The following is an 11813-nucleotide window of genomic DNA, read 5'->3' as shown; positions in this document are numbered from 1 at the left end:
AGGTATACCTTCCTCTACAACTTTGCAAAGTTTGGTGAAAATGACATGGGGTTTTAATAAAGTGCAGCATTTATTGTACTTCCCAAGTTTGTTTGAAATTTCCCATTTTTGAGATTGGGATTGTTATCTTTCACACCATTTTGAAGAACTGGCAGTGCTGTTAGACTTAGACTGTGCTGCACTCAACCCAGGTGAGGTAAATGGGTACCAGCAGGATATCCTCAAAAAGCTGTGTGCACCTGAATCGGTAGCCTAGCTTTAGCCAGGTAATAATAATGGCAGGGCCCGTTGGGAGAACAGTTTTCGGAACTGAAATGGCTACCCTGGGTAAATATGCCGTTATTATTATTATTATTATAAAGAGCAAATAGCAATATAAATAGATTCTCCATCTTAAGGGTACTATTATTAACTCAAGGCTCGACATTAGCGGTGGCCCGGAAATTCACCTCGGGCAACCATTATTGAAAAAATGTTAAGTTTTAGTGGCCCGAATCGGGCAACCAATAATTTTCAAAGTAGCGCAATTTTTCTCCTGATTTTGCACGCATTTATCAACTTTCTACAGTTCAAATTGCAAGCCAATTCGTCATGCGCCCTTTTTGTTAATCTACACACAAATACACACACACAAAGATTGCATAGTCATGACAGTATGTAGGCCTACCACTATAGCATACAGTAACTATTATCCAGCCGGCCGTGCTGGCCGTCTGGCGTGAGCTTTGCATGCATGAAACCACTGCAGCTAGCTGTGCGCTAGCAGACTATTCAGACTTAGGGAGCTGCGATACGAAATGTTGCTGCTAAGAAATCTTCCACAGAACTTTGAAAATCTCGTCAAAGTCACATTTTACACCAATGAAATGCCCTTCTACAGTCCATATTACTCAAATCTGGTGTAACCTGTTTATTTGCAAGCATTAAAAAGAAGAATTATGACCTCTCTTTTGACTAAAAAAGACAGATTTCCAAATGCATTTATACACATAAAACACATAGGTGAGTACATCACAGTCCCACATGTGCATTTGTATGTATGTTGATACTTGGTTTCTTTCGAAGCTGTGTCTTTTCTAGCCAAAAATAAACAGACAGTTTCTTTCTTTCTTGTTTATAAATGACTTCTTAAACCACTCTTGAGGAGGTAAATACTTTGGGAAGGCATTTCATTGATATGAAATGTGAATTTTCCAGCATTTTGGCAAATATAGGGAAGGACTTTTCTCACACTGTTTTTTCCAGATACAACTTTTACCGTTTTCTTATTTTTTTTCCGTTTCATTTTTTTTTAAGTGGTTAAACCATTTATACCCCTTCCCATTGAATATGCCTGATTAAAGAATATATTTCTACTGAAAAATAATAGTAATAATAATAATAATTTTCCCCATTTTTATTAATTTTGTTTTCTTCATTTTTCTTTCATTTCCTTTTGGGTTTTTCTCTAAATTTTTTCTTTTCTTTTCTTTTTTTCTCCTGTTCTTTGTTTTTTCTTTCTCCATTCCCTTTCTTTTGTTTTATTTCACTTATTTATTTATTTTTTTTCTTCTTTTTTCAATATACTATTCTAAAAACTATTTTTGTTTGTTTCCCCCTTTTATGCATTGATATAATTTTGCAGCATATTTTTCTGTGAATTTCTCCTGCTATAATATGCTGGAAAAGAGAAAATAAACTGGATTTGGGGCCTGCATAATCTAAATGAAGGTTTTAGGATTCAAAAAAGAAGAAGGGAAAAAATCATTGTTTTGTACATCTATCTGAGTTTGCTATGCACTATTTATTTACTTTACTATTATGAGTGTGTGTCTATACGGAGATTTAAAAAAAAGTCCACACAACCTGGGAACAATACAATTCTTTCATTTATTCTCTTTCAATCATTTCATATTTTCAACAATAGAACAATTTATTTATTACCACAAATCAATTAGCAAAGTAAAATAACAGCAAACAAGATTTACATACAAGATGTACAAAGTGAAAGTAACTTTTTTTTAGTGGTAGTGGCTGCAGAATTAATATTTCAGAAGTTTGTTTTATTCATTTTTAATTAATGTTTTTCTTTATATTTTTCGGGCCACCAAACTTTAATATCGGGCCACCAAAAAAAAATTATTTAAAGTTTATGTGGAGCCTTGATTAACTATATTGAAAAATTTGATGAAATTTTCATAGATTTTGACTGAGTAATAGAGGTTTAAACTCATTGTAGTGACCTCGTGAGGCCCAAAAATGCCAAATCGTTTGAATGTGCAATCCTTATGAACATCCATTCTGTGAATTTTGAAGCTCTATTGCAATAAATCAAGCACATGGACCCATGTTAACTTATGCATATTTCAAATATTCAGGTACTAAAGTATCTACATGTATGTGCAAAGTGTGGTTAAAATGGATTTCACTTTAACTGTGGAACGTTCTTAATTTGTTTGAAGGGAGATATATCATACATACACACACATACTGTACAGTGTATGAAAACATGAAATAATAATGACTTTATATAAAATAGGGGAAAGTGGAGCAATGACATCATCAGCACACCTATTGAATAGTCATGATTTTTCACAAATTTCAACCTAAACTGGTAGAAAAATACATGAAAACTGAGTAATAATGTTTCCCAAATCCCAAAGTTGCCTGTTAAGTCACCTGGAAACATGACACGATCATTTGAATTATCCTTGTACGTAAATTTGACCTTTAAGATTCAAACCATACATTACATGTACATGTATGTTGGCTTTAGGCATAACTTATTGTACATGGAAAAAAAGGGGGAAATCCATTTCATTCCCTCAATGTGTTTCAAATAACAATTTACAACCTAAAGAATATTACAAATGAAGAAGTGGAATCTTGTTGCTGTTTGTTGATAGCAAGCAATAAAATCAAAGACTTAATTGTTCATTATTTCATGCAAGGCTACAACTTGAATTTTAATCTTGTTTTACTTTTAAAGAGAATGAAACAAGTTAACTTGTGTGAAGACAGAAAATTGAATAAGATTGATCAACAAAAGTTATCAGTACTTCAATATTGAGCTTGATGCTATGCAGATCCTCCCTTTGGCAATGCGACCAAGCTCTGTAATGTCACAAATACGTGTACAACTTCGCCATAACTTATGGACATATTTCACCTATTTCTCTTTTAACTAGTATGTAACAAAATGAGGTGTGTTTTTTTTTATGAGAGCTTATAAATACAGGTTGCACATGTTTTAATCGATGAATTATTTGTCCTATCATCAGAATGAGCAAAAAGAATTTTCAGTGACAAAGAGGAATGTTGTTCATGTGTGACAACATCTCACATCTTGTTCACATTGGGAGGATTTTCACAGCCATAAGCATTTCTTGACAGTCAAATGCTTAAAGCTTTTTAATTGTTTGCTCAATTTCACCTGAAACTTTTGTTGAACTTATTTTTCTGCTTTTACACAAGATGACATTGTTCCAAAGGTTTCATTCCCTCTCATTATATAAAAGCTTAACGATTGACTTACCAGCTTTGGCTGCTTTGATACACCTGTCAAGACCAATCTTAGCCGGACTCGGTGGGGGCAAGGGGCGCCTCTTCCTGATGGAGCTATGCCAACGAAAACCACTCCCGCCATAGATACGATACTCCTCGCCTTTCATCTTCCACACCTAAAAATCGTCACAGGAAAAAGAAGAGTCTTTACTGATACAGAGCATACGTTGAGACATCCGAGTACAAAAAACAACACTAAAGCATTACTCGTAAATGTTTAAGGAATATTCTGATACATGTGCTACTATACTGACAGAGATTTTCCGTTCACCAGTATTAAATCAAAACAGAAAATCAGTTTTGGTTCTTAACTTTTCACATGAAAATTCACTGAAATTTCAAAATTTCAGAGAGCTTTTTTAGCAGCTGAGAAAAGATTCTATGGTAACTCGACTTCTTTAACCTTAGTATGTTCGATGATAATACTATGACATTTTACCAAAGCTTTGGCCTGGAAGTACTCACCTGATGCTTGATAGGGAAGCAGTATTTCACCCAACTACAGTTCGTTTGGATCTCTTCAAAGTCATCATCCTTCCTCTTCTTGTCAATCTTCTTCCTTTCCTCCTTATCCATAGCCGTAGTCCTCACCATTCTGACGTGACCTAGTCCATCTGCAAAGTAGGAGTTGAACACCACAGGTTTGATGGCGCATTCCAAGACAGAGAGGGCTAGGGCAAAGGCATGAGGCTTGGAGCACATGTGGACGGCTTTGATCCAGTTGTTCCGATGGACTGTCCAGTTGGTGTGCATGAGAGCCCTGGGGATGTTGCTCTCTAGCTGCGTGGTGGTGAGACGAAGCGTGGATATGGTGAGCATGCGATTGCTGTTGGTGCTCCCGTGCCACTTGAACTCGGCTGCAGGGGTCAGACTGAACTTGTTGACCAGGTAGCGTTTGCGATCTCGCTCCTCAGCGTGCTGGGGTTTGTTGAGGGCAAGCCGATTGGTGGTGAACTGATTCTTGTACGATTTATACGTCCCCTCCATGCCAAGCTTGAAGAGAGATTCTGGACGCATGGCGCCCCTTGTCAAAACACCCTTACCGGAGTCATCTCCACCAATGCGATTAATCTCTCCCTTGGAATTAATGACGAGTGTCTCTTCGGTCCTCGGTCTGCCTGTTACAAGGGAAGTGTTTGTACGAGTTGGAATGCTTGTAGTGTACGTTAGATAAGGAGTGGCTTTAGGGGGAGGGGGTTTGTAGTTGGGATTTCTTGACCGTGTCATGACAATAGTTTTATTCTTCTGATCAGCTTCATCTTTGTTCTCTTTATCCCCTTCCTCTTTCTTTTCTGATAGCTCTGAATCTGGGTCACGTTCAGATTGATTGGTATCAGGTTGATCTCCTTGCTCCATCTGCTCCTCACTTCTCATTCCCGTCCCCTCTCTTGTCTCATCTTCTTTGGTTACTGAATCACCAACCACTTCCTCCTGAACAGACTTGTTTGAACTTTTGGCCACATCAACCTCCATTTTTTCTTCATCCTCTTTCTCTTCTTGCCATTCATCCTCCTCCTTCATTCTTGCCTGGGCCTGCGCGATGACGGCTTCTTCCTCCAGCCTTCGCTTCTCCTCTTCTGCTTTCCTTAGTGCCTCTTCTCGTTCAGCCTTCAAAGCATTCAATTCATCTGAAACAAAATAAATGCGCACAGGAGTAAAATCAATTCACAATTCTCGACCCCCAGTCTTGACGCAAATATTGTCTTTAAAAAAAAACCTGAATCCACATCAATGGCTTACAACACCTAAATGTACCATCCAAGGAATTAAAGGAGAATTAAACCACTGAAGCAAGTTAGCTTTATGTGAAAGAAGAAAAATAAAAGAATAGGATCAATGAAAGTTTGACTAAAATTGACGAGCAATAAAAAACTTATTAGGATTCGAATGTCAAGTTCACTAATGGTAATGCTATGGAGATCTATGATATGATATGTACAACTTTCTTATTAGGTAAAAAATTCCCTAAGACCCTAAACCATCTTCTTCTTTTTTTGCTCACTTTAAGGGCTTTAAATAATTCATCCATGATATGTAGTGAAGCCTTTATTACATGTCCTCTCATAAAAAAAGTGAAGACTAGATAAAACATAAAAACAGTGAAGACTAGATAAAACAGAAAATTTAAGAGAAATAGACAAAGTAATGGGGAAGTTGAATGTGTGAGACCCCACAGATCTAGGTTGCATTGCCAAAGGGAAGGTCAAGTTTTAGTGGTCACCTCTATATTCAAAGGCTCAAACTTATATTATTCATTCAATCTTTCAATGATCCATTTCTTGGATTTTTCTCGTTTTATGAATTCAACTGGTTTCATTGGTTTTCCTTTAAAGGGGAATCCAGCCTTGGCCATAAATGCTGTGTGGGGAAGGAGAAAAATAAATGAAACAGAATGGTGAAACTTTGAAAGAAATCGGACAAGCAATACAAAAGTTATAGCTGCTTTAAAATTGAGATCACTAATACTATGTAGATTTCAAATTGGCAACTGGGTAAGTAAATTATGACAAGGGGCAAGGACAACTTTCCCATAGGCCATGTACTTTATTATCAGGGATTTGTGGTTTTCTCCTAAGTACCCATTCCCCTGGGGCAGTCATCCAAATATAACCCATGTAGTATATTGTTTTATGTCCTCATGAAAGAAAAATATAATTTGAAATAAAACTTTTGGGGAAAATGACATTTTAGCCATAATATGTATTGGAGTACATGGAAGAGTAGTCCTTGCCTTACATCACTATGACATCCCATATGCGGCCAATTTGAAGTCTCCATGGGTATAGTGATTACCAATATTTACAAATTTAAAAAATTCATAACTTTCTTGTTTGTTTGTCCAACATTGTTCAAACTTTCACCTTTCAACTTGTCTGATTTTTCTTTTCCTTATAAAAACAAGTTTTTATTTGGGTTGGATTCCCCTTTCATGTACATGAATGTAACCTTACAGAAAACCTGACTGAAACTTTGAACAAGTGGTTCTTCACATCAGCTCACAAGTACTCATCGAGTGAGCACTGTTTCTATTCTGAGGGTCCTTCTGCACACACATCAGTAACTCACTGCCAGGGACATTAGGCTGCATATCAAGACGTTTTTTTTTTACTCAAATGGACAATTTACACAGCAAACTGTCAGCCCCCTGTCCCTCCCAGTAAATCCTTTGTTCTGCATAGCCTATGACTTGTGAATATACAGTATAAGAATGAGGGAAGGGTCAAGAGAAAAGGGGAAAGACCAGAAATAAAATAAACTAAATCAAGTCTGATGGCAACTTTAATAATATTCTTCTGCTCTTAGAAAAAGACCCGGGCAGGAAATTATAATGTAACACAGATTTACATGGAGGAAAGAAAACGGAGGGTGAGGGTGAATTGTGTTTTTGTACTTATAACTCTTACAACTACATCCTATATAAAATCAAACAAGAGGACCTTCTAGTTATTACCAGTTTGCTTACACCAAACATGCGAAAGACTTGTGCATAACTCATAAGTTCCAACGGTACATGTAATAGCCAATGATTAAGCAATAAAATAATGCATTAAATGAGGAATCTGCTATTTCAGCCACCAATCACTACAGATATTGTAAGCCAGCAGCAACAGCAAATACAACAAATGAATAAGCTCTGAGTGGCTGTGAAGGCAGTAGGCTGCTCCTACTTCTCTACAACCATGCTTTGTTGAGCTTCTCAAGATTTTTACCCTTCACAGAAAATAACAGCTTCACAGTCTAATAGATTAAACAATAACCTCCTCTTTAATTTGGTGCTACTTATGAATTTTGTTCATAATTCCTTTTTTTTCACTTTCTTTAGTTAACATAGGCCTACTTTGATTTTAAACAGAAACTAGTTGAAATAAAACTGACAAGCTTTACAAAAGACAGCACCAACCAACCTGTTGACTTCTGAAGCACTGACTTCTGGTTACCCCTTGCGCTGTTGGTCAGCTCCTCTGTCCTCTGCATCTGTTCAAGGATCTCTGCCATACAATCCTGCAGTGCAAGACACAAGTCCTCCTCCCACTTTGTTGCATCCAAAGAATGCATCAATTCTTCAAATTGAAGCTTGGTGGAGTAGTAATATAGCTCGTTCTCACCTTCACTGCATATTTTAAAAGATAAATAGTATCAATGATTATGATATACTGCATGCAAACTTTAGAGAAATAAACCTCCAGTGGCAAGGGTACAGTGTATAATGTTTATCTCATGTCCAATGCATGTTTGACAAATTAAATTCAATAAGCCTTATGTTTATAGCCCATCTCAAATTTACAGGGAGGGGAGATGATAAGTGGTTGGTGGGAAATTTACTTCTGAAATACACATATTACACTTCAAAGGTTTAAGGCAAAATCTATTTCTTATTTCTTCATTATTTCAAAGTTAAATCAGTATAAAAAGGAAATGCATTTGCTCTTAGTTATGTGCCTTCTTGTTTTTAAGACTGAAATATTGTTTACAGATTCTCAAAAGGTCACACCCTTTATAGCCATCAATGTCTAAAGTTAATGGGAAGAAAGACAGATAGTAGGAAGAAATACTCACACAACAATTCTCCTAACAAAGTGCCAGTACTTTCTGCCATGCCTGTCATAACCCAAGGGTTCCTGTCGAATGAGGAGTCCACTCTTCTCCACCTCTGAGATACAGTCATAGACACCAAGAACGCGATGCTGCCTGCACACCGAGCACATCCAGTCTTCCTCTGGTACTTCCACCAAATTCACACATTCCAAGTGATAAACGGCTGAACATGTCTCGCAACATATTAAATCTCCCAATTTATGACACGACCTGCAATGGTCGTCATAGGTTATTGCACCTTCACTCAGAATCTCTTCACGCACTCTGTTCGATGCCAGGAACTGGTCGCAAAGGAGATGCAACACTGTTAATTTGTCACTCACAGGAGCAAAAGGGTAGTTTTCTCCTTCTAGAGCACTTAATGCACCACGGAATTCTTTGTCACTTTCAACATACGCTCTTGCAACTTCAGACCACGTCATATTATCTAGAAACAAGAACTGGACATTGATACTGTCTCGCTGGTCTTGAGGACCAAACGTTGTACTGCTACTTTCATCTTCCTTCACAAGATTGTACAACAGAGCAATGTGGGTTTCCGCTAGGAGCAAACATTGCTCTTCACTACACAAAGCTGCACAAAAATCCTCAAAACGGAATGGAGAGAGTCTTAACTGTTGACTGAAATGCCTAAGAACTTCATACACAGATAGAGCATTCATCATATCCTCATTGTCGATAAGGAGGTCTGTGCTAGATTTTGGAAGTTCAATTGGAGGAATTTCCTCTGGCTCTGCCTCCAGGAATGGCAATGCGAAAGGCCGATTTGTCCGTGAAAGTAATAACCTCTTCTTGGCAGCCGTGCTGCTGTCGTCACTGTCGTCTTCTTCTAGTTCTTCTAATTCATCATCATCTGGTAATTCAGACTGCGAACTATTTGAACTAATCTCATCTTCTGACGAAGATTGCAACAATTCCTCATTGAAATCAACTCCCTCTTCATCTGAACTTTCATATTTTGGCCTTGCCTTTTTTCCTTTCCCTTTCCCTTTTGGTTTTGATTTTGCACCCGGTTTACTCTGTGTTGTGGGAGTCTTACCTCTCCCTCTCCCTTTTCCTGGCCCCTTTCCAGTACTTGTTGTGCTACTGCTTGATGGACTTGCCTTAGCCTGGGGACTTCTTTGAGCCTCTATGACCTCTTGAATTAGCCGCTTGCTCCGCCTCGCAGCTTCACGTAATCTCGGGGATCTCCCTCGGCCAACTGCGCCGGTACTGCTGGCTTGACTTACCGGTGTGCTACAGCGAGAACTTGCAGGACTGGAGCCGTTGCTCTGGCCATCATTGCCCCGTCCAACTCCGGCTCCTCCACCAGATTTCTTTGCATTTCCCGGCGTCTCGTCCAATGAATCAACAAGTGACTTAGGCGGACGTCCACGTCCCCTCGGCATCTTGAAATACAAATTATCGGCTGCTAGCGGGTGCCTGGTAACCTAACGCACACCTAACTTAGGTTTGAGATCCACAAGCTTCGCGGTGAAACACGATTTCGGCATTATATTTACGAATCGCACGCAAGTTCTGCACTGTCCGCCATTTTCTGATGTAGATGACCACGTGACCAATTATGCATTCAATTACCGCTATCGCGATCGATCGCTCGGCGAGCCCCCTTCATGCCCAAGTACATGTTTACAAATACCCAAACATCATGACAAATAATACCTCTAAATTCATAAATGATTGACTGCATCTGATCTACATGATCTAGTGACAAACGTCTGAAATTATAACAAATAATGAATTTTTCATTCCAACGTTATTCCTTTCCGATTATGCTTTCCTATTGGTGCGCGTTTAGTCTGCATATGTGCCAATTTCCCAATTGCATTTTCCAAGCAAATCTGATGCGTTATCCTCTTAACTATGAACCCCGGGTCACAATTATCTAATTTGAACAAGATGTGGCAAAACTTAAGATATAAATTGACGGTGACTACAAATAACCTATTTGCTACCATTTATATTTATGAGACCTTGCGGGGAAACACCTTTCACAACTGATTGCTATAAACCAATCAGCGGTTTTGTTTCATGAACTCGGCCACATAACTTTGCTTGCGGGAGAAATTCAGTGAACTATTTTTTACCGCGTTAGGCGGATGAAGTTAGCAATGATATTGGTAAATCGGTGAAAGGACTACCAATTTGATGAGTGTGAGTCAACCATAGAGATATACTAATAACATCTCTATGGAGTCAACGTGATTACGTACATACAGATCAGTGATCTAATAATGCGAGTTCAAGACAGCATCAGCAATTTAAGAAGTGGTTAGAATTTAGATTGGTTTGCAAAAATTCACTCGAGGAAAGTGACGGTGTGATCTGCATCCAGAGCAGTGACTTGTTCACAGATCGAACTTCAGCGCGTTGTTGTTTTTGTATTTTCCAGTATTTTGCATTGATCTTAATTATGGGATTCTAGCATGGGGAAATGCCTCTCAAACGAGACTCGACAAAGTATTTCTACTTCAGAAAAAAGGAGTACTGAGAAATAATACTTTGCATTCATATATAATACCAGACAGTCAAATGACTATCACTTACCTAAAACAACAGTATTTTTGAGCAAGAGTATATTTTTCACAGGACCAAAAATCAGGAATTCTTTGGACAGAGCATTTATAAAAGAGGCATCTTCTCTGAACCGATTTAAATTACTCATCAATTTATTTTTCTGAATTCATACTGATTTAATCAAATATCCACGGAAGTGTTGATTATTTTAAAGTTACTATAATTTTGTATATAGTGAATATACATTCGTGTTACAGTGTCTAAATCTATATCAATTTACAGAATTTTGCTGATTATTTCACTTTATTCATATCATACATTACCCTCATTGTATATAATTTTGATAGGAGGTCTGCATCTAAAGCTTTGCTTAAAGTAGGCCCCTCCACTTTTTAAATTTTTTTCAGTACGTTTCAAAACTGCACATGCAGATGATTTATATTTCTACTGTAAATGAATATGTACTTTGAGAATTCGTGGAATATGAATATATCAATAAATAAATAAATAAATGAATAAATAAATAGGCCCCATGCATAGAGGTGGATATGTTTGTATTGCATTTAGTTACAAAACTAAAACAACGCGGACGAGACGGACCGTGGAATGGTTTCGATAAAAATTTTATCTAAAATTGATGTGAAGAGTTTGTGAATTAATACTATCATCGATTTCACTTCACGTAATCTGGCTTTTAATTACACCGCTACATGTTGGTATTCTTAGGTTTTATAATATTAATAAGTGTCATGTACAACAAGTGTAATTACTTCATATCCTCCATCAAATAAGATGATCTATATTCCGTTGAAGACTGGTGTTTGGTGACCCTTTTGTGATGAACCTTCTAGATCGTTGTTATTGTATGCTGTACGTGTTTCTTTTTGACATATCACGCAAAATCCGCTCCATTGTTTACTCAGGTACAACGTTGAAAATCATACTCCTAACAAGTTACATAAAGTACAGATTAAACCAACGTTTGACATGTTGGAACACTATTGAATTATTCCTTTCACTCTAGGGTCTTGAAATGCCAGTATGCAACAGAAGCCCCTCCATCCAGTCGTTAGACTGTTAGAAGGACTGGTTCATTTTTTGAAGTGTGGTCGCACAATACATGATTGTTATCCTTTTCGCAGTTTATACAATCGTTA

General features: G+C 37.6%; 1 protein-coding gene across 1 annotated transcript in view; it reads right to left on the bottom strand.

Annotated features, from left to right (window-relative positions):
* Window positions 1-10138, bottom strand: part of LOC129268957 (nucleosome-remodeling factor subunit BPTF-like) — a 36010-nt gene extending 25872 nt beyond the window's left edge. The window contains exons 1-5 of the mRNA XM_054906409.2: window positions 10113-10138; window positions 8101-9748; window positions 7449-7654; window positions 4009-5171; window positions 3515-3659 (exon numbers count right to left, since the gene is read on the bottom strand). Of these exons, the coding sequence (XP_054762384.2) occupies window positions 3515-3659; window positions 4009-5171; window positions 7449-7654; window positions 8101-9527 (2941 nt within the window). The 5' untranslated portion in view covers window positions 9528-9748; window positions 10113-10138. The remainder of the gene's footprint in view (window positions 1-3514; window positions 3660-4008; window positions 5172-7448; window positions 7655-8100; window positions 9749-10112) is intronic.
* Between the last annotated feature and the right edge of the window lie 1675 nt (window positions 10139-11813).

Source organism: Lytechinus pictus, chromosome 10 (assembly GCF_037042905.1).
Source record: "Lytechinus pictus isolate F3 Inbred chromosome 10, Lp3.0, whole genome shotgun sequence".
Taxonomy (NCBI): Eukaryota; Metazoa; Echinodermata; class Echinoidea; order Temnopleuroida; family Toxopneustidae; genus Lytechinus; species Lytechinus pictus.
The sequence above is the reverse complement of the archived record's forward strand: the minus strand, read 5'-3'. Positions and strand labels throughout refer to the sequence as shown.